The 26,841-nt window shown below is 46.7% G+C and overlaps 2 protein-coding genes across 2 annotated transcripts in view; both read right to left on the minus strand.

Annotated features, from left to right (window-relative positions):
* The window catches only part of RPLP2 (ribosomal protein lateral stalk subunit P2), a 142,669-nt gene that overhangs the window by 105,621 nt on the left and 10,207 nt on the right, over positions 1 to 26,841 (minus strand). The window lies entirely within an intron of this gene.
* Positions 1,278 to 26,361, minus strand: PNPLA2 (patatin like phospholipase domain containing 2). Its single transcript, XM_061463168.1, has 9 exons — positions 25,957 to 26,361; positions 10,123 to 10,355; positions 9,859 to 9,924; positions 6,545 to 6,754; positions 5,572 to 5,632; positions 4,505 to 4,672; positions 3,922 to 4,054; positions 2,991 to 3,113; positions 1,278 to 2,175 (listed from the first exon to the last, which is right to left on the minus strand). The coding sequence occupies exons 1-9, from the start codon at positions 26,141 to 26,143 to the stop codon at positions 1,911 to 1,913; spliced, it is 1,446 nt and encodes a 481-aa protein (XP_061319152.1). The 5' UTR covers positions 26,144 to 26,361; the 3' UTR covers positions 1,278 to 1,910.

A 26,841-nucleotide genomic window follows, 5' to 3' on the forward strand; every position in this document is an offset into this window, starting at 1 on the left:
GGTCTATTGACTCACAGCTTGCAATGGCCACTGCAGAAAAGTCCTGATGTTTATCAGTCTCCACCACAAACATCCTACCAGTACAATTGTGCTGGTAGGAAACAGCACCCCCCATATCACCCACACTGCGCATGCAGATGTGATTGAGCAGATTCACTGCCTTCTCCAGCTGTTAGTAGAACTTCTGGGATTATTTTCCCTTTCTAAATCAAAAGGTGCAAAAGAGTCTATTATAAATCACTACTCTATTGTATAAGCTATGTAGTCGGCTTCAGATACCCTGTCCTGCTCCCCAGCAAGGACAGCATACGTTTGCTTTGGCCAATTGCATACTGTTTGTGCTAGGAGAGGTAGAAGATGCCTCATGTAGCTAGACATGCTGCAGAATAAAAGAGGGAAAAAAGATACCAGGAGCTGATTTTGTGTCATAGTGCAAGGATTTAAACTTAAGTACATAAAATCCCCACGGGAAGCCATGTCTCACCCTGTGAAGAACAGAGTTCATGTTTCTGCACAGCAAGTAACAACCAGACCACCACTGAAAAAGGAATACGTTAAGAAGGCACAGTCCTGCCCTGCTACAGACCTACTAGCTGCGGTCTTTCAAGGGACAACACAAGTAATCCATTCCAAGCAGATTGCACGTGCACCAACAGTCCTAACTTCACTTCCACTTCACATGCTCCTCTTATTGCTACCTGCAGAGCTGTACCCGTGATCCAAAACAGGAGACAGGCAAGCTGCGGGGCTGGTATAGCTACAAGCCTAAATCCTTCTCACTCTAAAGCCTCAACATTCGGACTCTTTGAGGAAAAAAAAAATTAATAAAAAATTGATAAAGCCAAGCATCCAGTTTGGCAGGAGATCCCTTCTGTATCATCCGCTTGGAATTTCCTCCCCCCTTAAGGAACAGTTGTACAGTTCCTTAAGGAACAAAGCCCAAGCCCTGTCAGAGGCAGCCGTTCCTCAGCACTTGCTGTGACACTCCACCACAGCCACTCAAAAATAACATGCCCTGCACAATCACACCTTCCTACAAGCACTTAGTATTGCTTCAGCTGTTAAGCTGATCCTGAAATGGTCAGGCCGAGCTTTCCAAGAGCAACCCCACACCAATTCCATTCACAGTGACAGGAATGGGGCCTCTAATTCAACATGTTTCTCTGGAAAAAATTCTGTCTAAATTACTTCTTCAAATAAGCTCAATAACTTAGTAACACTCAGAGCTCAGTTCCATGAGGACAAAAAACAAAAAGGAGAGAACACAACAACATAAATCTGAGTAAATACCTGATTTTTCTACCCTTCTGCAGTCTCAGTGCAGTCTGCAGCAGGGCCAGCTCTGGCTTCCAGTGGGGATGCAGTTCAGGGACAGAGGAAAAGATGTGATTTCAGCAAAGGAGTCAAAAGAAGATTTGGAAGCCACGAGAAAAAATGGTTTAGCAAGAGGCTACTTCATCTTTCAGTAGCACAAAGAGCTAAAGGATGTCAAATGATTTAAGCAAAAGCAAGACTCATTCTCTAAAAACAAAGGAGGCTAAAAATTGTAAGAATTTGAGAGCATCATCTACATCCTGATTATTTGGCAGTAAAAAGCCAAAGGCAATTCAAAGTGCACTATCTGGGAAAGCCCAGCTGGGTCAGCATCAGCCTGGCCATGAGCAATAGCCAGGCCTCAACACAAACCTAGAGCAAGGTATCAGCCTATGTGTGTCTCTGATCACAGAGATCCCTTGCCTGGCCCAGTGGGCAAAAAATGACTAGAGTCAATTCTACCAGTCTCCATCCTGGGGAAATCCCCTTTGCAGCATATTGATGAGCACAGGGCAGCCTGCTGCTGAGGGATGAGACTGGTCCCACCCTACATGCGCTCCCCTTCCACCCACCCTCATCCCCTCAGGCCAGCAGGCTCAGAAGAGTGGCAGGCACTCTTTCGCACAGTCTAAGGGTGGAAGCTTTAGCTGAAGCCCTTCCCGAGGGAAGAGAGAAGCCTGCATGTCCATGTTGATGCAGAGTAAGCCCAGCATGAGCTGGCGCTGGTACTCCTCCCACTTCATCATGGCATCAGAGAGAGAACGGTTGCTTCTCATCCACACAGGCAATGCTTCACCACAAGCTGATGCAGAAGAAATTGGCAGGCTCTGAGGCTGTCCAAGCTCGAGGTGATAGTAAAGCCTGAAAGATAAACACACGCAAAGAATTAGTACACTGGAAGACTTGAGCAGGTCACCAGACCAGAGCTCCAGAACCATAGAGCTATTTTGTTCTACCACTAACTGCATAATCTTATGCAGAGTTAGAAGTCTCAGTGTGCACCTATTTTCACCCCCTCACATCTCTTGATTATTCAAGACCATGAGCGCTTGTGGGTAAGAATCACCCTTTTGTACTAGGATCCGAATCACAGCTGGAACCCTCTGCCTATTAATACTCAGCTATCCTCATCCACACAACACAGTCTTGCCTCAGCCTCAAGCCATGGACTGCTGCAGGGAGTTCAGTTCAGAAGCTCAGGCACAAACACACACGTAAGTACTCTGCCTCATTTGGAAACCTTCTGGTGGTTTTTGGCCACCCTAGTGCCTCCCCACCCTAAACCAGGCCAAGATCTCATGGCAGAAAAGGGACCTCTAGGAAGGAATTTTTATGGGACTTTGGGCCAGAAAATGCCACAAAGACAGCACCTATGTCTTCTACAGGGAAGATGGAATAAGCTAGCATACTATTTTAGTTAAACCTATGTCTTCTGCCCTATCACCGTATTAACAGTTTCACTACAGGGTCTACCCTGTAATGAGAAGAAGGAAGAAGACCATGTGCTCAGTCTATCCAACAGTTAAGGAAGCCAAGATACCATGGACCAGATCAATTTCTGGTCCATTTGTGATGTTCTTAATCAGCTCCATTGGAGCAGAGTCTGTAAAAGTCAAAGGTGAAAGGGGAAATGGAGGGCTGCTCCAGAATAGTGCTGTGGAGGAAAGCAGCCATACCTGGCTGAAAGATGGCTGCCAAGTTTCTTCTTGGCTTTCTTCACAAGATAGTTGCAGATTTCAGTCATCTGCTCCCTCATCCATCTAATATCCTCAGGAATATCTGGGAGCCATTCCAGCAACCTGGGAGGAGACAGAAGACAACCATTAGTTGGGCCACACAAACGGCAGGATGAGAAGGACACCAGTTTTGCATCTTATCAATGGTCACTCATTATTTTTAATTACAAATGTATAAAGAGCAATTTATACTACCATTCACAGAATTAATAGGGAGAAGCTATGAAGGTTGGAAACAGCCCAGGAACTTATTCTTTATGTTTTGTGTCTGCACTTTCCACATTTTTTCATCGATTTTCAGATTCGGAAAGTGTCTTTCTCTAAGCTTTTCTACCACAAGCTATTTCCTTCCAGAAACTTTTCATAGAGTACTTTGTACAAAGAACAAGTCTGACAGACTTGTCTTCTTAGCCCATTAAGTGTAGAACTGGAAATGGCTGGGAATTCTCTTCTCCTCACTGCAGAGGGGAACATCCCCTCATTTGGTTCCCACTTTCATCCCTGTGCTCTTAGCTCACAAGTTTCTCCTCAGGCTCCAAAATTTCTCACCATTTTCTAAGACAAGTTCCAGCCCACAGCCATCTTCCTTCAAGCTGGAAGTATTGGCTGTAGCTAAACGACATATGAAGGTTGGAAGAGGTGTTTGTTGGGGTGCTTTCTTTTGCCTCTTTTTTTTGGGGGGGCGGGTGGGGGGAGGACTTTTAATTTTTTTTTTAATATGGCTGGTAAGTGGCAGGAACTCTTTCTCCAAGTATTTGGTCACTGCAGAGTCAGAGAGGCCATGCAGAGTCTCTGGCTTTTTATGTTTCACTACATCAGAACTTCACTGAACTAGGAAGAACACCACTAAGGGAACCAGCCAATGGCTTACCTGACAGTGAAGGAAACTGCAGACTCCAGAGGCAGCATGTAGGGCACCATCATTGCTGTGGCCACACGTATAGGCAGCATGTTGGCAATGCCAGTAAAGAAACTTCTTCTTTCAGCACAAGCCTCCAGAAGAGCTGGAGGCAGAAGAGAATATGGTTGAATCCCCTCAGTGGGACTATCTCTTTCCTTGCCATACCCCAGAAGTTATCTAGCCTGAGGACTCCCCTCTGCACATTCCACTTCTTAAGGCAGTCTTGCTCAGGGTAGTAATTGTCCCAGTGCAGCCGAGAACAGCAGGTTTTAGCTTTATCAGACTCCCAGAGAAGTGAGCAACAAGATCCCCTCCTCTCCTTACTATTCAGAGCAACGTCAAATGAGTCAACCTCTCCCAATAGCCTCTAAAGGGCAATCCACAATTTTATCTAAGAGGCCACGACTCCATCTCATCATCAGTGGGTGTCAGTTAAATCCTTAGGTATGGCCAAGCCCATCCACAAGCAATACCCAACACATCCCCGGTAATCCTCTGAAGTGGACCAGGCAGCACAGGGAGATTGCCTGGTATCTCTCCCTTTGGGTCATACCTTGGTTCAGTCTGGGAGGCAAGTGTTCCATGATATGCTCTTCAACTTCAGCAAGTTCAGTATTGTCCTCTATTTGGTCCTCAGCTTCCATTTCTTCTTCTTTCTTCTCTCCTGGGGGGGCTTCTATGGCAAGGAGAGGGCGGGCAGGACTTGGACGATTAAGGAGACCTGAGGAAAAGAAGTCATACCATAGGCTGATTTAAACTAGCTGCCCTGCCTCCCCTGACCTTTAGTGTTATTCTTCACCCTAACACGCCTCAGACAGGCGTCATACCCAGCCTCTTTAGCTTACATCTATTGTAATTCTTACCACAATGAGTTAGAAACATCGCTGCTAGAAATTCTGCCTTTTCCCCTTTAACAGCAGGGTGCTGTTTGGCAGTGTTTTGTTCCTATAAGTTGCCAGTCACCCATCTTGCAGGCAAGGTTTCCCTCCTGCAGCTTAATCCGCAAACACGGCTGTATTGACGGCTCTTATCCCAGTGAGGTATGCAACACAGAGTCAACATATGCTCGAGATGTGCTCGATGTGCTCGATCTGCTGTAAATTGACACTAGGTGGCATCAAACACACGCTTAACCTGCTACAAAAGAGTTTACGAAGTCCGGGGCTTTCACAAAAAAGACAGTGACAAACTGCCAAGTGCGGGGGAGCTTCTGAAGGCATGCCTGTGCTCTGCACTGCTGTGCTACATTAGACATACCCTAGCTGCACATAAAAAGGAGCAGGAGGATATCTGCAGAAAGTCCAAATGGCACCGGTGCCTAACAGCTGTGCTGGTGTAGCAGAGTACATGCTAAGTAATTTCAAAACTTAGATGTGCCAAAACCACCACTCTGGTATAAGAATGGTTAGAATCCTCCTGCATTGCACTAGAAAGGTGTTCACTTCTGCATCCTGCAGTGCTAAAATAGACTTAATATAAATCCCATATTCCAGTTCCTGAAGCACAGCTCAATTCTGCCCTTCCACTTTTCATATACACCACTGACTATTCTCAAAGCCAAGATACCAAGCCTGTCACAGACGAAGCAAATCAGTGTATCCTGCAAACACAGAGCCTTACCGTTCTTCTTCAGGAAGTGCAGTGCATCCTGATAGCCCTGCTTGCACATATCCCGCAGCACCTGAAGGCAGAGGAAGGCAAGAGCAAGTCATTTGGAGACTGCCTGGCTGAGCAGAGAAAACACCAGCTCAATGCTGGCTTTAGAGGAATTTTCCTGATTCCTGAGCTATCCCAAAAACAAGTCTCATCTTTGTCAGCTCTTCCCAGCCTTTGAGCAGATATGGTGGGTGTAACATAAATACAGTGAACATGGGGATCACATGATAATTCAAGATTGGAAGGGACACCTGGAATCCTACCCAAGAATGAGCTTAGACTTGCGTCAACTCAATTTCCACATCTACAGCTGATGCTACTGTGTGCAGCCTTCAGCAAGTCACTCTGACAAGCAGACCAGAATACTTCTCAGCAGATGCCAGGAAGGGCCACTGCATTTGCAGATAAAGTCAGCAAGACTAGAGAGGGGGAGGAAAAAGCCTGTCCAAATAATTCAGCACATGCAAGCACACTTATTATGCTGAAATACCAAGGCTATCTGAGGCTGCATTTGCTCACAGTACACAAAGCTGGTCAAAGCGACACCTGCTCCACTGGCACTTTTTAAGAGACAGTCACTGGCTGCAGGCTACTAGGTCCAACCTGACAATAAAACACTCAAGAGCACATGGGTTCTGATGGCTGAAACACCCTTGTTTACAAGTGAGCCTGACTTCCTGGCAAACTACTCCAGAGCAACGTGAAAATACTTTCCAACCTAAATTCCGGATCTCCCAGAAGCAAAAGAAAACCAAGCCGCTTATACAACCTTGTGCAAATGGTCAAGGTTTGCCAAGTCACTGGGTTAATAACGTCAAGGTTAAAAAACAAACAAGAGATACAAAACTAACAGTGTCTGAAATCTTCCTCTGCTAAAGTGCCCAGTATAGCCAGTGCCTATCTACTGTCCAAGTTCTGATATTGCCAGGAAACTCACATGCGCCTCCGGAGGAAACAGGGCCTTTGAGAGGCGGTAAAGGTTGCGAAGGTTGAACTGGATGCTTGTATTGGTGACTCTCAGCTCATGCATGTTTGTGGAACCGTCTCGTGGACAGATATCACTTTCTCCTGAGAATGGAGACACCGTGATGGTGTTCTTCAGCTCATATCGTGGCAAGTTGTCAGAAATCCCTCCATCAACGTATCTCTAAAAAATCAAGACAAATGAAGCACTCTCAATTCTCATAACTGATCAAGCAGCTTTTTTACTGTATTCATATTTGTGCCAACAACTCGGGAAGAGATCGGAGTACACCCACCAGCACAGAAGGAGTCAAAACCAGTGATAGCACAGCTGTGTTGTCTATAATCTCCTTTTGCTATGTGCCTCTCTTTCTATGGTTACGCATGTTGGACACAAGCATTCCACGAGAAAGGCATGTTTACTTGTGTGACTGCTGACTTAAATCTCCTATGGGTTTTGACAGCTCTCCAATTAAATAAAATGACACAACCACCACCACCTACAGTGCAAATTAGCACTGATCTAAGCTGTCACACTGTGACATTGTGCCATTTTTCACTTGTGTTTAAAATGAATAAGCTCAAACACAATTTCCCACTGGCAGGTTCGTTACCTAAGAGCTGATTTATTGCTAGCAGGCTTATCAAGCAGCAATTCCAACACATGTATACACCTTTGGAATCTACTTTCTGTGGTGTGGTAACAGAGCACAGGGGACCAGTGTTTTGCACTTATCAGGCACTCTCTTGTCAGAGAACGTTCTGTACTTACACACCATAAACACATTTGCGTTACCCTTGCAGGAAAGACAATCCCAGTAGCATGTACTCAATTCAGAGTATTCATTGGTGTACCATAATTGCACAAGGAGCTGAGCAAGACAACTGCTATCACAGGCCTTTGGCAGTGTAAACAACATGCAGAAGATAAAGGGAGAGGGCCTTGGTCAAGCCAAAGGAGCAGGAAGTGTGAAACCTTTGCAGAGCAACAATTCAAGCTCTTAAGAACCTTGGTTACAGAAGAGCCCTGTTGATTTTGTGTCAAGGTTGATCCTGCCAGACAGGAACCTGTCCCTTCAGACAGGTTCAAATGCAAACCATCATGTAGGAACTACACAGCCCCATAGTAGCAGCTGTGCCATCGTTCAGCTCTCTGCTGGGTGAGGAGCTAAGCTGGCTGAGGCTGAATCCAGCAGAGCACGGAAATGCTGATCAGAAGAGGAGGTGCTCCATTCTGCATCATGCTTTGCCTTGTCTCACACGACACTAATTTTGCGGTAAGGATGCAGAAACATACGTTTCCCTCAGGGTGGCAGCATGAGTGCACGGATGACGTTAGAAAAAAGGCTTAACTAAAAAGCCGACAGGCAAAGCCTTCTCACTGCATGGAAATCCAGGAATACACACGCAGACCCTGCTCTCCAGTCCACCATTCCCCAAGCAGTGCCAATTACCATTCCTGACTCAAGATCAGCTGCCAGTTCTTTGCATTTGCCTGAACCTCCAGCAACCCAAGCCTAACCACTCTCCAACCCCTTGCAAAGCCTAACTGCACGGAGCCACAGGCTGGAGACACCAGCTGGTTCCAGGCATGAGCAGCAGCAGTTTTGGGGGATGGTTCTCAGACTGGAGTAATTTCTGGGCTGCCCAGTTCCATTCCCTTATCATGTCCTCTTTTTTTTTTTTTTTTACAGGGCCCCTCACTCACATGAACTGACACCTGGCTTTCTGATCCTTGTTAGGTGTTCATCTCATCCACATGGTACATGAACTTGTTCATGGCTAAAGCGTGTGTTGACAAGTCAGTTACTGACCCTTCCATTTCCCAGTATTTGAGAATTTACTGTTTTTCCTTCTCTCCACCTATCTTCATTATCCACTCCATGGGGCTACCAGAGCTCAGAGAGTGAACACTGGAAAAAAATTAGAAGGAAGGCAGAATACAGATTTTACACTTTTCACACAATCACATTGCCTTCAGAACTTGTCCTCATGCCAGGCCTGTCAGTCTGTCCTGTGGCAAATACAGTCACATTCATCACAGGCATGCTAGGAACCATGCAGTCCCATGTCAAAAACTTTTCACAGGCTCATACCCAACCTAATTTAACCTCTGCTCTCACCACCCTCCCCCCTGAGAGACACAAAGAACAATGATTTTTTGGGGGAAGAGGTAGGAATTAATTTCCTCATCTCATATATTCCCTCCCCACCTTTCCCCATGGGGAATCTCAACATGAGAAGTCACCCCTTGGTGTGCCAGGGCAGCTGCACATTCCAGAAACCCTGATGTTTTGGAATTTTGAGATTTTGCCTAATTCACATTGACCTCGACTAGCCCCAGAGAAGTGTCGGGCAAGAGCTACCAGCTGTGGGACAAAAAACCTGCCTGCAGATTGGACATTTCTAGGTGATTTTCCTGCCCAAAATGCTTGCACAGGACAAAGACAGCCAAGCTATATATTAGACAGGAGCAAAACTGACCTCACTTTTTGGACACAGGTAGCAGTGGGATCAGATTTGATGCTATGGTCTGACAGACTGAGGTACCTAGGTCAGGTCACTTACAGGAAACCAGGGCACACATACATTAATAGCAGTTCTCCCTCTCCCTTTTGACTACCTAGTTTTCAAACAAACTTTCCTTTTAATGTCTGCATTAACCTATGTAGCACAAGGGGAGTCCAAGCTCAAGGGAGGCCCTTAAGCATAACTGCAATATTCAGAGATGCTCCAGCTCCACAGAGCTTTCAAATGTTTTCATTTCCAACATGCAAACACAGAAGGTAGACACTGGACAGCCTTGGACAGGACGTTGAAGAAGCTCCATCAGGCAGCAGAACATTATTTTCAGAGAAAGGACAGGAAGAACTCCATGGAATAAAGGCCTGGTATCAACACCACTAGTTAAAACCCAACCGAAAGTGACAGGCTCGTGGGAGAGGGACCACACTCATGGTTTCTACCCTGGAACCAAGTTCTTTCCACATGCAGAGGGTTGGAGCCTCAGTGATGGACAGCATTGTACCAAGCAGCTAAGTCTGTCAGTACCTGCCCAGATTGCAATATATTACTATCATGTTAAATCCTCTAGTTTTCAGGACACTATAGCCAGCAGGCAGCAGTGGAAAGAAGGCACACCCACTGTTGAAGCTGTTCATTTGGGAATTTCTTGTGCTTCCTCAGGCTAATTGCTGACAGCAGACAGGCAAAATAGAGTACTAACATTTCTGCCTTCTTACTCATTAGCACACGATTTAATGAAGGATCACCTAGAGTCTTACTTACCACTCCACGCAAGGTTGGAGGTATCAGCCCACAGTAGACAGGGATAAAGGCACTGCAGACACAGGCCTGAGGGAGAAAGAGATCCAGAATGTAAGCAGCAGATCAAAACCTATTTAACCCATTGATTGATTGATTACTCTTCTCAGAACATCACACTGGCATGTGCTGGCAGTTATACTCCAATACTAAGGACATTTGGAGACCAAGGGAAAACAAACTAGCATGCAGTTCCTGCCTAGCCCTCTGCAATAAGTTTCCATTTACCTGGATCAGCTCCTCCTTGGAATGGAAGTCTGACAGTATTACATTTTCTCCATCAGAGACCCGTGTCAGGGAAATACCCAAGCGTCCTGCTGCAACCTCGTGCCCATTCTCTGGCACGGTCTTGGACAGGCAGATCCGAATGATCTTCACCAAGTTGAAAGATGGGTGGAGAGGTCCCAAGAACCTCTTCCGGGCTTCTTTTGACACTCTAATAATGCTGGCACCAGCCTCACCTGCAACAAGAGAAAGAAAAATGCACCATAAAATCCTAGAAAATACAGCCTCCTCCTTTACAGAATAAGGCACAAAAAAAAGCCTCATTCACAGTTTTACTCAGAGGTTTATCCCCACCGGCTGATATATAACTCAAGACAAGAGGCTATTACTGGCAGTGTTACAGGAGTCATTGAAGTTTGCTCTCTTGGCCCTCACACTCCATCGCAGACAGCTACCCTCATCTGACATACGTTTTATAAAGTCAAGGAAGACCTTAGCATCTGGCTAAAGCCTCACACTTTTTCTTAGATCCTGTCTTACTGGTCAGTGCAGGGCTAGTGAAAACACAGACTAGCAAAGAAAACAAGTGAGATGCTTTAAGAGCTTTGAGCTTATGGCTAAATCCACTTCAAAACATCTTCCACTAACACTTTTCTAGTAAGCATCTTTTTTTCTGACATGAAAAAGTCATCTGCCTGTAAGCAAAAGTGCCAGTAAACAGGAATGTCTGTACTTTAGAGCTAAATGATCCCAGTTCAACTGCAAATATCAGCCACCACTCAGGTGAACAAGACAGACACTATGCTCCATTAGGGAATGAGTGACTTAATGCCTCCTGCAGTCTTTCGGTCCCATCCCATCCAGTTCCGCAGCACTAAACAAGGCCTTTATAGCAAGTAGAACTCATGAAGCCATGCCTGCTTTATCCTTTCACACAGTGACCCAGCTGAATTTGGAGGAGAGGAGACATCCCATCTGCACAAAAGGGAAGGCATCTGCTAAGCCCATTATCTCATGGTCACTAGGAGCCCGATCTGGCAACAGCATCAGAGCTCTCCACTGGGAAAGGAGGGATGGCAGAAAACAAAGCAAAAACATCAACCCAAGCCAAACTCCCAGCAGCCAGCATGCTGCCCTTTGCACACACTGACTGTTATGCCACAGACATCTAGCCATGGTGAGATACAAGACAACAGCTCCTCTAAGAACCAGCCAATCACTGCACTCCCAGGGGCATCAGGAATACATATGAGAATATCATCGGGGGGGGAGATGGTGGTGGTGTGGAATAAAAGAAACCAGGAAAAAAAAGAAATACATGCTTTCACACATTAAGACTTCAATCACACTGAAGTTCAGTTCGTGAAGAAAGATGAAAGACTACCAGTTCAAGCCAGCTGGAAATCCCTCCATCTTGCTCTCCCACACAGACTTGCAATTGCAGAAAGGAGGCAGCAGAATGAAAGAACCAAAGTTAGATGCAGGTTAGTAAATAAAATGGAGATAGGAGCAGTTAACAGCCTCAATACTATGTTGACACATCCCACCCTTTCACAATGCATGTGCGCCAGCAACATGTTTTCCAACAACACAGCCTGGCAATGCAATTCTGTGCTTTGGGAACCCATCAGCACCAGCAGCTCAAGCATGCACAGAACTTCAATCTTGAACGTGACCAGAGACTCTGGGTGAGGATTTTAGGCACTGTGAGGAAGCAACTTAGCAGAAAATCCAAGTTCCCCCCTGCAGCAATTTTTAGCACTGTAATCCCAGTCTTTTGCTCTGTCCTAGAGCAATGTTTAGCAGTCTAATTCTGATCTTACTTACTCAATTAGCAGTAAGCCATTGAGCCCAACCTGTTCCAGATAGTAGCCACATGGTTCAACACCCTTTCCAATATGAAGCAAGCCTTGCGGGAATTACATTTTATCAGCACTATGCCATTAGCACTCATAATGCTCCCCAAGACACCTTAACATCTGACAAGGGGAGGAAATGCACATGAAGAAGCAGCAACAGAGTGAAAGCCTGAGGGAATCCCAGCCCAGCTCCTTGGCCGCATGACCCCAAGAAACTCCACTGCACTGAGTGCATTGCATGGAGCTGCTGGCTTTGCTGAAAAACCCAGTGGGAGGCTGGGTGTTGAGCACACAGCTGCAGGGAGACAGCCTGCATGCACAGAGAGCTCTGGTGGTGGGAGTGTGGAGGTGTGTGTGTCACCCAGGAGATGACGCTTATGGAATGATGCTTTCACACTTGGCATCTCACTGTACAGGAAGATTTGATAGCAATACTGGAAACAATCACAATTACATGGAGCTTATGACTGACTGCTTGAGCTAAAATGTGAGCTGGAAGGTTTTGTTCATTTAAGAAAAATAAAATAGCAAAGTCCTGACTATGTGAGGAAACAGACTGTCTCACAGCATTTGAGGGGAGACTGGAGTTGCAGCTACCTGCTCTATCACACTGCACAGCCATGAGAACAAAATAAGAATTATTACTTATTCTAGCAATTTCATTATTTGAATACTTTCTGGGTGTTCATTGGTTTAGGTTCTTTTTAGTACATGCCTGCACACATGCACACACACAGGAGCTTCTAAGGTATTTCAGTTTAAGGGCACCTGTGATTCTGTTGGACTTGCTGTTTCACTTGCACCAAAGCAAGGTGATGAGGGTAGTGAGGCACTGGCACAGGTTGCCCAGAGAACCTGTGGATGCCCCATCCCTGGCAGTGTTCAAGGCCAGGTTGGACAGGGCTTCGACTGACCTGGTCTCATGGCAGGTGTCCCTGTAAATGGCAGGGGGGTTGGATCTCTAGATGATCTTGAAAGTCCTTGCCAACCCAACCCATTCTAAGCAAGCTGAGTACAGAACTGCAGGAAGAGACAGGCACAGGATGATCTGCAGCAGCACCACCAGCCTTCCTGGAAATAAGGCTAGCTGAGGGTTCAGCCAAAGGAGTCAAGTTTATGTAGCTAGATCCATGACAGATGACAAGCCCTCCTGAAAATACATTTGGGAGGAGACAGAAGCGGTAAGAGTTTTTAATCCCATTACTACCAGAAATGCTATTCTAGGAATACCAGCTCAAATTCTACTCACAGCCTGCCAGAGAGAGCAGCTGAATGAGAGGTGGTCAACAGAAGAGTCCTACAGGGGTCATCCACAAGATGTCAATTACTACTAGTCCAGTGCCAGTTTCAGCCCACAGAAAAGTCCTCCATGATTTTTGAGGGATCTGGTGATTCAGGACATTGGAACATGTGAAAAAGCTAAATTAAGTTTCTCTTCCTTTATTGAAGTACATACCAAGAGGCAGAGACAACACATAATAGCTGGTATTGCTTGCTGGGAAAACATTTTGTTCTCTCACCAACCAATTAATTTGACACTTTTTCTTATACAGATTTACTAAGCCAATGTTTCTCTAAAAATCATATTAATATGTGGAATATTCCAGTTGCATTAGTCAAGCCATATCCCACCTTTTATCCTGCCCCAGGGGGTGGTGTTATATATAAATTTGAATACTGCCATTGTCCTTATCCAAATTTCAGTTGTGATGACACAAAGGAACATCAGGCAGTTATGTCCTGAAACATCCCAATGTGTCCCTTTCTAGACAAAGGAAGCCAGCTGCTCCACCTCTGCTGGTTCATCCTGTGATATTTATGCAGCAGCTACAAGAGGCAAGTTACCATTACCCATGGGGAAAACACCTGAAGGCAGTGCTAACCGGCATTTCATTTTTAAGCTATGTGAAGCCAGCTTCATATTATTATATGCTATGCTTATTGACAGAGCAAGGTCATTCCTTTAAAGGACTGGTTTTCACCACTACCAGTCATGCTCAGATCCAAAATAACCCAGTATCTCAGTCTCTACTGCCTTGCGTCCTCCTTAAACTACCCTCCTCTAACCTGAAAAGCATTCAAGCAGCACATACTATTTATAACTGCATACAAACACCTCCAGCCTCAGCAGCATGTTGCTACTCTGCCTCTGGCAAAGAAGAACTGAAGATCAACCACCTAAAACTGATGTTAGCCAGGCTGCTGGGAAGACCCTTATACGCAGCTAAGAGCTCAGAGATGAAACAACTTCAAGCCTGTGCAATGCATAAGGATGAGAACCATTCCAAAGGTTAAACACCCCACAGCAGAAGGGGTGACAAGTGGGGAAAGAAGGGCCCCTCTGGACCTGCATATTCCTCAGCAGGGCTTTCGCACCAAGGGCACTATGATGCTCTCCTGTTGACATTAGACCACACTGATTGCCATTTGCCAGCCAGCAAAAGGACAGCTGACCCATGAAGCATTACAAGTTTTAAAAAAAGCCTAAGGCACAACCAAAAATAGGAGCAGAACAGGCTGAAGAGAGAGAGGGGCATCGTGGACATTCATTCCACCCAGCAGGTCCTGTGACTGCAACTCAGCCATGACACTGCAGCTCTCTCTGGGAGAGCTCCACATCAGCACAAAGATCATACTCTGTGCCAGGGACATTCCTGCCCCCGGCTAGCGTTGCAGTAAACATGATGCAAGCTTAAAGGAAAGGCTCTCAAAAGGGATAGAGAAGAGAACAGCACAGACAGCTGATGAATGCAGGAAAAGCATCTTCTGTCCCTGATGGTAGGAAGCACAGCCTGAGAGGTCACACCCCCAGCTGCAGTTGCCATACCTTACCTGGACTAGTGGGGCAGGAAGGAAACCAAGCAGATCCTCACTAAACCTGTTTCTCATTCAACACCAGCAAGAATCCAAACGGACTCCTTCCTACACCTCAGCAACGTGGCACCACTCCTCTCTCCTCAGTCCCATTACTCAGCTATGGCTCCAGACTGGCCAGACACACCAATACCAAAAGGTTTGAAAAGCAGCCAGCTAGCAGTAGGAGGTGCAGGTGCTTTTGGCATTCCTTCTGCACTCTGAGCGCTCAATGCCTGTTAGCTTGGGATGCCATGCCCAAGCTATTTTGACTGCAAGATCTTCAGGACAAGAGACAGCTCCTCTGTAGCATAAGCAAGCCCCAGAATGAGGTCCCTGGTAAATTCTGCTTAGCTATTTGTTCAGGTTACGTTTCTGCCTTACTCAGCACAGATGTTCCCTGCAAAAGTCTACAGCTACAAGCTTTACATTCCACTTTCAACTCAGACAGTTGCTGAGCATCACTGGAGCTCTCATGTTGCCCACTGGTAAATCTCAGTCCAGATGTGAATTTAGGAATAGGCTGAGTCAGAAGGAATTCACCAGCATCATCTCCTCCAAGGTTAATTTAACTTGGCTGCCTGTCCCTCACAATTTCAGGTATTCCTGTACCTCATCTAAAAGCTAGTTTCCAATGATGAGCACAAGTTTCAGGAGATTTGTTCTTCCTGGGCACAAATCCCCAAGCTGCTCCAGCTAAGCACACGCAGCTCCTGCACCTGCCCCTTCTCTAAGTACTGAGAGTCAGCAACATGCATGCTTTTCTGGCCTGGCCTCTCCTGGATGATACAGTCCTAATTATAACACAGTCCTGTCACCAGCCCAAAAATGTAAAGCTGTAAACGAGAGCCACCGAAACGAAAGTTTGCAAGCCAACATCTAGACAATAATTAACAGAGAACTTCACTGGATGTTTCCTCACAGGGAGCTCAGACCACCAGAAAGGGCCCATTCGCTCACCCCTAGGAGCAGTGCAAAGCACTGACCAAAGGACAGCCCCTATTCTTGTGGGCAGTGCCTTCAGTCTATGAAAGATCCCGCTGCTTGGCTGGCCTTCTGCGCCTCTTCCCACGCTCATGCTGAAGCAACCTGCTTTCCACACATTGTCCCAGGAGAGCAAGAACCAGACAGACCTTCAGCTGAGCAAAGCTAGACAAAAGCTGACTCGTCCCTAAGGGAATCTGACCCAAGATATTCTCCAACAGCCTCTAAGTGAGGCTGGATGGATGTCAAAGGGAGGTCCAAGGCAAAATCCATACCAGCAGGAAATACAGCGAGAGTAATGCTTTATGATCTGCCCTAGTAAGACATTTTCAGGTGACAGGTGTATCCCATAGCTTGTGACAGCTCTTTAATTTCTGCATGAAATCCTGGACAGATGCCTAAAAGCATTGATATAGAAAGGATATTTACCCCTCGCTTTCCAGAAGCAGTATAACCACTACTATTTAACACAATAAAACTGACCATTTTTAAATGTTTAAGGCAGAGGGGTGGAAGCCAGCAGTGGAGACTTTAATGGCACCAATATTTTTTACATCTGCACATTTACATTCATGTAAGCCAGTAATATTGAGAAACTCCATGTACCAGAACAAGCTGTTCCTCTGTGACTTCCCCATTTTTTGTTGTTTTGAGGTATATTTGTTTTGAGGTTTTCACTCAGTCTCACTCTGACTGTTTTGCCATCAGATAAGAAACAGCCCAGCTGACTTGGCTTCAAATAAGAAAAGCTTCCTTCCTGTACCTCTTCTGGCAATACACATCTAGCAAACACAACTTATAACATACACTCACTGAGCCTACAGACAGCCCTACTGCTTGTTCTCTGTGGCAGGTAACCCTTCCCATCAGGGGCTCTATGCAAGGACTTAACGCCAGAGCTAATCAAGCAAATGATTTTGCCAAGGGGATACCTCAGGAAGCCTGGCCACCAGGTGTAAATAATGGCCTTTCCCACCTTTTGTTCAAGGGTGAGGGGCACTGATACGTACCCTGTAAGAATAACCCTATCAGACTGTGGTAAGCACCTTACAGGTGGGGCAGGTAGGACACACCAAGAGGAAGTGACAGCTTTTCAAGTAGGGCCAGCTCTCACAGCCAGATGCACATGCGGAAGGAAGGGCTCTGCCCACAACTCTTTCTGGTTCAGATTCTCAGGGCTCAGCACCACAAAGTCTAGACACAAACCATGCCACAATGCAACCTGCAGCAGTAGGGTTAAGTAAATGCAATCACCTGCAACTGCTTCAGAGCCTGAAGCCTCCCTCTGGTTAACATGTTTGTCCCCAAGATGTTTGCTTTTCTGTTTCAAGTAAAATTTGGGTAAAACACTCCAAAACACTGTTGGTCACTCTCTGTTTAAATAAAGCCAAACCAAAAGGAGGAATTTTCCCCCTTAGAGACAAAGAGATAGTTATTTTCTGTGGTCTAGATACCAGTTAATACATGAACCAGAACTACTGCCATGTCCTGGATATGGGGAGCATAAAGATCAGCTTTCAAGTTGCCCAAGTTTTTTCCTCTTGCAGAGTGCAGCTCACCAGAGAGCCCACAGTGATAGTTGCCTGCCTGTCCACTCACTGGTACCTACAGGATAGAACCCTCACACAAGCCAAACGCACAGATGCACAATTCTTACCTCATCTCACCTTAAGGGAGGTTGCTGTTTTGTACAGAAGCAGAAAGCCTTTAGGAAATCAGGCACAAGAGCTGCCATGCTTGATTACGTCTCTAAGCTGCACCAGACTTAACGTAGTGTTGGTACACCAAAGCCTCACCTGGTGACTGGTGTTCTGCAGGCTGAGGCCTGCTTTGTTTCTGTGGTCAGGATAGGAGCATTTATTTTTGCAACACAAATCAGAACACAGTGCAGCTGCTATTACAAAACAATCAGTAGGAAGGCCAAGAGGCAGCTCAGTTCAGGCAGCCCGCCAGGATCATTCTCTGCCACAACCACAACAATCCCCACTAGCCTAATCTTTCTCCACTGTAATTCCTTAATACAAGGCTTAATGCTGCATTTCTGTTCACTGCGTTAGAAATTAAATAGTATAACAGCGCATGAAAAGGAAAAGTTGTTCAGGACCCCAGGCAAACTATACTGAAAACCATGTCCTGTCCTCATTCACTCATCAATCCTGTCAATGCCATATTGCAACTCAAATAGCATGGGGAGACACGAAAAGGGCATTCACAGAGTTACAGAAGGTACAGAGTAACAAAAGTTAATGCAAAATTGCCCTTCTCCTCTGCACTGCACAGCAGCATAAGTGGAATCACATCCAACTCTTGCTTTATACATTCAAGTGAAAATCACCAATACAAAGCACAATGTTATACACACACTCCATACTCGCTTCTCAGAGCCAGTTTGCAGGACAGCACCATGCACCCAGAGAAAGTGTGCTGGTCTCACTTCACAGGAGAGGTATCACTAGAGGCAAGATGTTTTGGATAAAAAGAGATCAGTGCTACAGGGCAGGAGATACATTTGCAGGCACCTGCACTACAGATCCACAAAGAGGAAAAAGTGGAGTGAGCAGTCATCATCTGTATGTCTAGAGCCCAATAAAAGAGCTGCCACTCCAGCACCCCTTCGGCTTTATCACACACTAATCACTACCTTCACCAACACCAAAGCAAGTCCCACACACAGCTTTTACTGCCTCACAGTCTAACTCCTGCTGAACGCTCTACTGCACACTTACAGGCAGCGTGATCAGAGATGTTACCAGAAATACAGCTGGCTCGCTCATGCAGAGCACCCTGTCTCCTTTTTCTCTGTCCTTTCCCACTATACACTTGTGTGGCTGCTAAAGTCCTGGCACACAATGAAAGGAAATAGCCCTGAAACACTCCACTGGCCTTTAGCTTGCACCGTGCCCAGCTCCCTCATGCTTGCACAGCTAGCCAACTGCTCCAACCCATGCCATGCACCTCCCCAGGCACATGCGAGCATGCTGCTTGCCGTGCCTGCTTTGCCCTTCTTCCATCTCACATGGGCATGTGAAGTGTCACCTTACACGCCTGAACTCTTCTCACTAGCCACAGCATGAGAGGAGCAGACTTCAGCAAGGAAGTGAGAATGAGAAGATTTGTTCCAAAGCAGTTCTCAGAAGAGGGGCACGGGTATTTTGTTCTAGAAGGAATCTAGAAGTAGCTTAACTGGGAAACATCTTCTGGCAGACCGCAAGACAGGCTGCATTGCTTGGGAGCCTTGACACAAGAATATCTGGAAACTGACGTTACCTTTCTCCTATGGATATCAGTAGTGGTCCCCCAGCCACAACTCCCAGGCATCAAGATGACTCAGATTCCAAAAAACAACCAAAAGTAGGACTCACAGAGGTTGCACAGACCCCTGCAAGGCAAGAGCCTCTGTGCAACCCTTCCTGCAGTACACAAGCAAGGAAAGCAGCAAGGCAGACATAGCAGTGTCCAGCTGAAGTTCACACACACAGAATTAACACTTCTGTGTGCAGAAGTATGGCTGGTAGCTAAATGGTTACTGTGTTCCTATAAAAGAGTTTTTACCAATCTCACTGAATAAGAACACTGGGCTAAATAAATCAGTGCAATTTCTTCTTGTGTGGCCAGTCCACTCTGAAACAGGGCTCTGACTTTCTCCATGCATGGCATAACTACAGCATCCTGAATCCACACCCTTCCTCCACGATACACTGGAATAATAATTTTTCAAGGCCTAGCCCTGAATCATCAGCATTCAGTGAAGCTGGCAAGATCAGCTCTTGTAATTAACATATGTAAAGGGCTCCCGATCCATCTACACCCTCAGATGCCATCTCCTGTACTTCAGGATGCTAAACTAGATAATCCACCAGAGTGGCAGCTCAGACACCAGCATAGCCTCCAGTGCTCAACTGGTACTTGGTCCACTAAATCCTACTAAATCCTAACCCAAAGGCTTCCAAAACCAGTATCTATCCAAACAAACTATAGTGTATGAAGAAGAGAATGGCTCATTCTCAGAAGTTCTGCAGCGATAGCATAGCCAGAAGCCTGGGAAACAGCTGCATAAAGACACTTCACAAAGCTTGCAGATTCCAGAGGATTTGTCAGGCAGAAACCATCAATGTAGATTTGGCCTTTATCTGTATGAGAAAGCACTACAGCTTCAGGCTTGGGCAGGTGCCAGAGGGCAGCACAAAGCCCTGGGTTCTACTAAAACTAGCAGCTTCCACGCCTGACATATCCCAAGCACCAAGGACAAAAGTGCACGTCACCTGCACGGACCCGTCGCCTCTGGGATCACATGGAGCTTGGCTCGTTCTGAGCCTTTCAGCTGAGGAGAGTCGTGGACTCTAGGAACACTGAAGGCAGCTCTCCCAGACACACTGTACACAGAGCAGCACAACCCGTGGGACAGGATCAGGCCTGTCACAAGTAGCTATTGTATCAGAAATGCCAAACTCTCTCCTCCTTTTCTCTTGTCTTTATAGCTACAACAGGTACAACTACAACAACCTCTAGCATCTTTCCTACACTACAAGGCTCATCAGTTCCCTCCCTTTTACATGCTCCCTGAAGTTTTACTGCCCCAGACCTTATCACTTCCAGGACACATTTTGCCTTTTCCCAAGGACACATTTATTTAGGACCTTCTACATGGAGTCATTTCCTCTACCCCTGCTTTTCACCAGCTCTCACCCTCTCTAGTGCCTTATGCCTGCTTGACAAGAAAAGACAGCCCAAGACAAATACATACACAGGGGTTCCCTTCACTCCTAGATTCCTGACAGCACATCCTAACATTCACCTCAAGTCCCAGACACACTTAGCAGAAAGAACAAGGCAGAGTATGGGCAACTGAAGTGTAGCCACTGCAGCAATGGGAGTTTGAAACTAAGACAGAGTAAGGAACCTGAGGATGTTTTTTTGATTTACCAGGATTAACCTTATCTTCCAAACATAATCAAAACTGGACATAGGACTCTGAAGTACACTCAAAAGTTTCTCAACTCTTATAGGGAGTACTTGCAGGTACCTTGAAGAGTCTGGGAAATAAGAGGTAGAAAAAAGTGGAATAGCCTGGAGAGGCTACAGGTTCGAGAGATGCTGAAATGATGGGTCAGAAGAGCAACCACACAAAGATGGCTTGTGCTGTTTGCACAGCTGCTGCTGTGGCTGACGGAGCAAGGCTGGGCACCAAGCTGCTCTGCACACCTCCTCTCTATGTGGGGTGACAAAAGAATAATCACAGGCACTGCTATGAATATGCATTTCACTGAAAGCAGCTGCTTGGCTTCCCTTGCGCTCATCCAACAAGATACCTGCAAGAGCACCTTTCCTCATGGGAAAGAGCCAGGAGGCAGTGGGAACAAGCTCCTTCCCTCCCAGAAAAAGGTACTGCACAGTACACTGGATACCAGCTTACTCACCTGGACACCCGAGCCTGCAGCCCTGTGACCACTGATGGCACCCATCCAGGCACAGCAGCTTCTCCACCAAGCCAATGGACATTTCCAACTATGTCAGCATGGAACATCCATGCACCTCTATTTTCCACCACAGAAAGAAGCAGCAGCTTTACCGCTTCCAGGGAGCACCAGAAGGCTTCCCATGAATCACATCCACATCTCCATGTATGTACATAAAGGTGCTTCTACTGTCACTGACAGTGCTGGAGCTGCTGAGCTCAACAACTTTTGCCCCAGCTAGGGCCTCCAGAGGAGATGCAAGCAGCAACCTCATGTGCAGGGAAGGATTTGAGCAATAAAGCTTTCCCTCACGTACCTGGGGAGACCTATGGATCTCCTCACACAGCCATGCGAGACAGCACTACATATCAAGCTTCATGAGTCACACTTTGGACAGCATAAACTGGCATTGCTCTGAGGACTCCATAGAGACTTATTTCCCTCTATCAGTCAGTGATTTGGTGTTAGGAGACCACACACATTGAGAAAATACTCTCCATGGCTAGTTCTTAAGCATCTGCATGCACATAATCAAATTTCAGGAGCACAACATTTAAGACACTACTATCATTCATTGTCTCAATTTCAAAAGAGAAAACGGGGTTTGGTGGTTGGGGTTTTTTTTTTTGCTTTTTTTTTTTGTTTTTTAGCTCTCCCCCTCCTGCTACTTAATGGAAAAAGTTTGGAGTTCAGCAGCGTTATTTCCTGGTGGTCACATGGTGACAGCTGACAAGCAAACCTGAATGTCAAATAACTATTACTTCATCCCAGGTTGAGCCCAACACAAGTCCTGGCTAAGACACTAGTTTAAAAAATAAGAAATCCTGTCAGCAACCCAGGAAGAGCTCTCCAGAGAATACCCTACACAACACTGCTCAATCTAGCAGACAGACTCCTTTCTGTATTCTTAGTGCTTGAAACATTCCCTCATCTTGCTTTATCATTTTCTGCTGAAACTGTCATGCTGAAGGAGAACAGCTAGCTCCCACAGATGCAGGTTTCATGGCCAGCTCTGCCTCTGACAGCAGAACCTACCTCTTCCCCCCAAAAAAGCAGCATTTCAGCAGTTCCAACCCACCCTCAAGATGAGGGCTGTATAGGACAATATTTACATGTTACACAGACAATTCAGATGCTCTTGGTTAACTGTGAGTAGGAAGCACAGTCCAGGACCTTCATATCAACTCTAAATCAGATTTTCAGTGATTAAATGTTCATATCCCATCATTCATCCAGGCTGCTGCACTTCAAAACCAGGCACACCAAATCCCATGCAGCTCACTAGAGTGAGGTGATTCAAGATCCTTAAAAAAAACACATCCCCTATTCTGTATTAAAGACTTAAAAGTCCAACAGTGACTGCATTTTAACTAACATTGCTCATGACTGAAAATGGACAGTCGTGTCATGTCACATAAGCCAGTTTTACTCAACCAGGCCAGTGCCTTAAGGTTTTTTTTTTTCCATATAGGTAAATATCCTCAGAGCTCCAAGCCTAGAGTTTGTGAGAAGCTGCAGGATTTGAGGCGTGCATAAGGAAAAGAACACAAAGTAAGCACAAAAGGACTTTTTCACTTGCTTAGCATACAGAGGTGCATTTCCTGGTGTGCTAGACTCCAACAGCCACAAGAGAACACACAGGCATGACAGAAGGCCATTTTCCAGAAAACCCTCAGGACAATAAGTGATTCATACTCCAACACTGCAGTATGCAAAATCAAGCAACTTCTATACAAACACACGAGACTTTGCCAGGTGCACTTCAACAGCCACAGAAATTATTCCAGTGGAAAAATAGCAATGCTTTTTCATGCCAGTGAAAAGAAGAATCTCAAGGCTGGAGAGAGTACTTCAGATGTGGGACAATACCACTGTTGCAGCCTCAGAGAGTAAATCCAAGATCACTATGGCTTAATGGTAAAGTGTTTAACAAGAGCTAGGTGTGGTCATATCAGACCATAAATACCTCCTGGCCTCTAATTTAGAAATAATATCCTCTACCTAGCTAGCATGTATGCCTAAAAGTGTTTTATTTGGTATTCCAAAATCAGCCTTTCAAGCCCATAGTGAGTTCTCAAGGCTGAAGATCATTTGGTCAGGGCTTTCAGTTCAGTGTTAGCCCATAGCAAAGCCTTACTGCCATATACAAAAAATGACAGTGTGGCCTTAATTCAGAGAGAAGGCAGAATTAGCTCAGAAGCCAGCTGAAGAGATGCAAAAGCAAGAAGAAAAAAAGCTGGAAACGAAACCACTAGGTGGGATCTTGCACACTGAGTCCAGGAAAATTTCTGTTCTCCCTAATCAGGGTCTCAAAGGATCAGAACCAAAGAAAAAACGCAAAGGAAGAGGTTTGTTGACACCTCCCCAGGAAGTATTTATCTTTGCACAGTATAGTCTCACTGAAATCAGAGCAAAGTACAGATGCAACCAAATCCATCTACATGCACACAAATAAGCAATGCTTCCACAAAACTCCCCTCTACTTGTCATGCACCAAGAGACACTATTCAGCATTCCACTTTGAGGGACAGGGCAACAGACAGTGTGGAGTAGCAGTTGCCGTAAGTTTCAAAGCCCACAGGCTATAATGCTTACTCTCAGGCAGAACCAGCTGCACAGCAAACACGCATACTCGGGATCCTACAACAGCCTGTACTAGGATGAACTGCTCTCCTAGCACAGGCTGCAGCAGTACCTTCTGCCTAATCATTCTCTTCTTCCCTATGATTTCACTCTAATCCCTGGACCTCAGGCTGGAATTTGCCCTGTCAGGAGGATTTACAACAGGGACAAGGTACAGTGATCCCATGCCACAACGAAGCGCCTCATTTGCTTTTACTTTCAGAAGTGAGCTCTGTTGCTTAGAGCTGCTCTCTACCCAAGATATATGCCAACCACACAGGCAGAGTCAAAAGAAAACTATCACAGAGAAGCCGAACTTAAACCAGAAACTGAACACCCAAGATCCAAGATTTGGCTGGCTTTAAACAGCATGGTTTGCTCTCTTTCAGGAAGGAGGCAAATGCTGCCTAGGTGACCCCTAACTCTGTCCTCTTTATCATACCTCCCCTTGTATCTCACAGGGAGTAGGAAAAACCTGTTCTAACCTGGATTCACAGAATGCTCTCTATCAGGCTAACTCCCCAAGGGCAACGCTCAGCACACCATGGGTGCTCTGGACGTACAACGGCAAGAATAACACAGACATAACAACAGACTTGGTCAGCACAGTAATGGCTTCTGAGCAAGGCAAAGGATTTGGGCACTACTGCCAGCCTGTCTCATGTTCATGCCATACCCCTGAGTAGCACAGGGACCACCCAGTTAAGGACCTGATTGGTAGCCACCTCTTTAACATAAGGAACAGCAAGTAAAGCAACTAACCCCCCAGCAGCTACCAACAAATGGATCCCTGCATGAGAAGGGACTAGAGGAGGCCTTTTCCCTTGTCCATGATAAAAGCAAGCATGCTTCCACAATGGCATGACTACAGCTTTTGAGATCCCAGCCTGGGGTTTGAACAGCTTCCCATCAAGCTCCAGGAGTAGCAGTTACACTTCATCGGACATTTCTGTAAACAAAATAGGAGAGATAAACTTCAAACCTAACTACACAGAAAATGCTTCTGCTGCATGAAGGCTACATCTCAAAACTCTACGTGTCCCCAAAGAACTGGGACTGCTGCAGAAAGACACCTGTGATGAAGGCAAGAGGAGTTCAAGTAGTAAACAGCTCTGGTTTCACTCAGCTCTAGGAGAAGCTCTTAATTCTGAGACTAAACAGATATGCCCGATTCTCTCACACCACATTCCCCTTTCAAGATACTTTTCTGAATTGATTATTCTCAAAAGCTTCCAAGTACAGCCTCTAGCATGCTTCGTGATTTCTCCCCCAGCACACAAAACACCTGACCTTACAGTGGAACAGTAAAGAAACAGGAGGCACCACACACCATTCTCTTCAGCTGTTCTCTAGACATGCCCTAAGCAAGGACAGACTATGCCATGCGCCTGCTTCAGAGGTAACTTTTAAAAAGCTTCTTCTGTAACTTGAAAACAGAAGTAACATCTAGCTAAACTGGAGATCTAGCTGTTGCAGAGGGCAGGAAAATTCCCTAACGCCCTACATCCTGAGGCATAACCCTCTTCTAGAAATAAAGATGCTAAGAAAGGCTAAAGATAGATTTCCTGGCTTCTTGGAGATGCTGTTCAACTCTAATCCACACATGCAACACACTGCTCAACATCTCCATCCTCAGCTGCTTCCCTCTTGCTCACAGACACTAAGAGCAGGTTACTACAGGGCAACAGGTCACCTCCTCACCAACAGCTCAAATTCACGAACTAAGCCCCACAAGTCCACTTTTTATTACGGTGGGGGTCAAAACCACTGCTGACCCCCTGACGCCTGCTCTGAGGAGGGCAGCGGCTCCTCCCTCCATCTCAGGGAGGCCAGGTGCCCGGTTAGGACCCCTGTATCTCTACCTTCCTGCATCACCCCCGGACCTCAGCCTGAGACGCGCAGAGACACTAAGAAGTAGGAACACTAAGGTAAGGCCTTACAAACAAAGCGCCGCTCGCATGTCGGAAGGGGGAGGAGGGGGGCGGAGCGCTATTTCCACCACCCCACTCCTCCCCGCCGCTGTGGTAATTAATAAATTAGTAACAACAAGGTGTACTGCTTACCGAGGCAAGCGCCGCTGACGAGGGCGGTGGCGGTGAGCGCCCCGGCTGATGCGCCGTAGATCTTCCTGGCGTTGGCGACGAGGAAGGGGGCATGTTCCTGCAGGCAGCTGGCTACCCCAACGTGGTAGACCCCCAGAAAGCCGCAGCCGGCGAAGGAGATATTCCAGGTGGAGTCCGGGGGGAACATGGCCTCCGCGCCCCGCTGTAGGCGGGAGGGGGGCCGAAAGGGGAAGAAGCAGCCGCGACGGAAAGCCGCGGGGCTCTCCTCGAGTCGCACGGCCCCTGGGCGGGCGGGACGGAGGGCGAGAGCCGGGAAGCGCTGCTGCCAAACAAGACGGTCACCGGCACAGCGAAGTTTCCCGCGGGGCTGCCGGCAGCGGCTGCCCAGCTTATATGAGACGGCGCGGCGGGCGGGGCGGCTCTGCCTCTCAGCTCCGCAGGCCCCGGCCCTGGGCGGGAAGCAGCTGGCTCCTCCTTCCAACCCTTCCTCCGGTGAACTCCGGTCGCAGCCGCGGCCCCCGTGGGCATTGCGGCTGTTCGCTGGCCGTTCAAGCGCAGCAGCCGTACCAGCGCCACCCTGCAGTGTCAGAGGCTCCTTGGAGGAGAAAGGGGAAAGGAGGATTAAGGGTCCTCGCAGCACCCCAAACCTCGTTGTGTACTGGGGCTGTCTTCCCCTCGCAAAACATACTGTTTCTTGGCAGCTTTTACTCCAAGTTGGAGTTTCCCCCAGTCCTTTGTTTTTCGGGAGACGGGGAAGAAACATGAAGGGAAGGTAAAAGCTTTCCCCTTTCATAAAAAGCTGAGGAGCCAGAGGGAGGCATGGCTCGCCACAGCACAAGAAAGAGAGAGAGGCGGCCCCTCTCTCTTCACAGCTTTCTCTGTCTC

The sequence above is a fragment of the Pezoporus flaviventris genome, unplaced genomic scaffold (genome assembly GCF_033815535.1).
Source record: "Pezoporus flaviventris isolate CSIRO_AGI_PZ_B2104156 unplaced genomic scaffold, CSIRO_AGI_Pfla_v1 ptg000036l, whole genome shotgun sequence".
Taxonomy (NCBI): domain Eukaryota; kingdom Metazoa; phylum Chordata; class Aves; order Psittaciformes; family Psittacidae; genus Pezoporus; species Pezoporus flaviventris.

Excerpts from the sequence above, each read along its gene's own strand:
- PNPLA2 (XM_061463168.1), bottom strand. The coding sequence starts at position 26,143 with ATGTTCCCCCCGGACTCCACCTGGAATATCTCCTTCGCCGGCTGCGGC. Across the intron at positions 9,925-10,122 it reads CCAAGGAGGAGCTGATCCAG|GCCTGTGTCTGCAGTGCCTT; the intron begins GTAAATGGAAAC and ends TTTCTCCCTCAG. Across the intron at positions 6,755-9,858 it reads CTCCAACCTTGCGTGGAGTG|AGATACGTTGATGGAGGGAT; the intron begins GTAAGTAAGACT and ends TTGATTTTTTAG.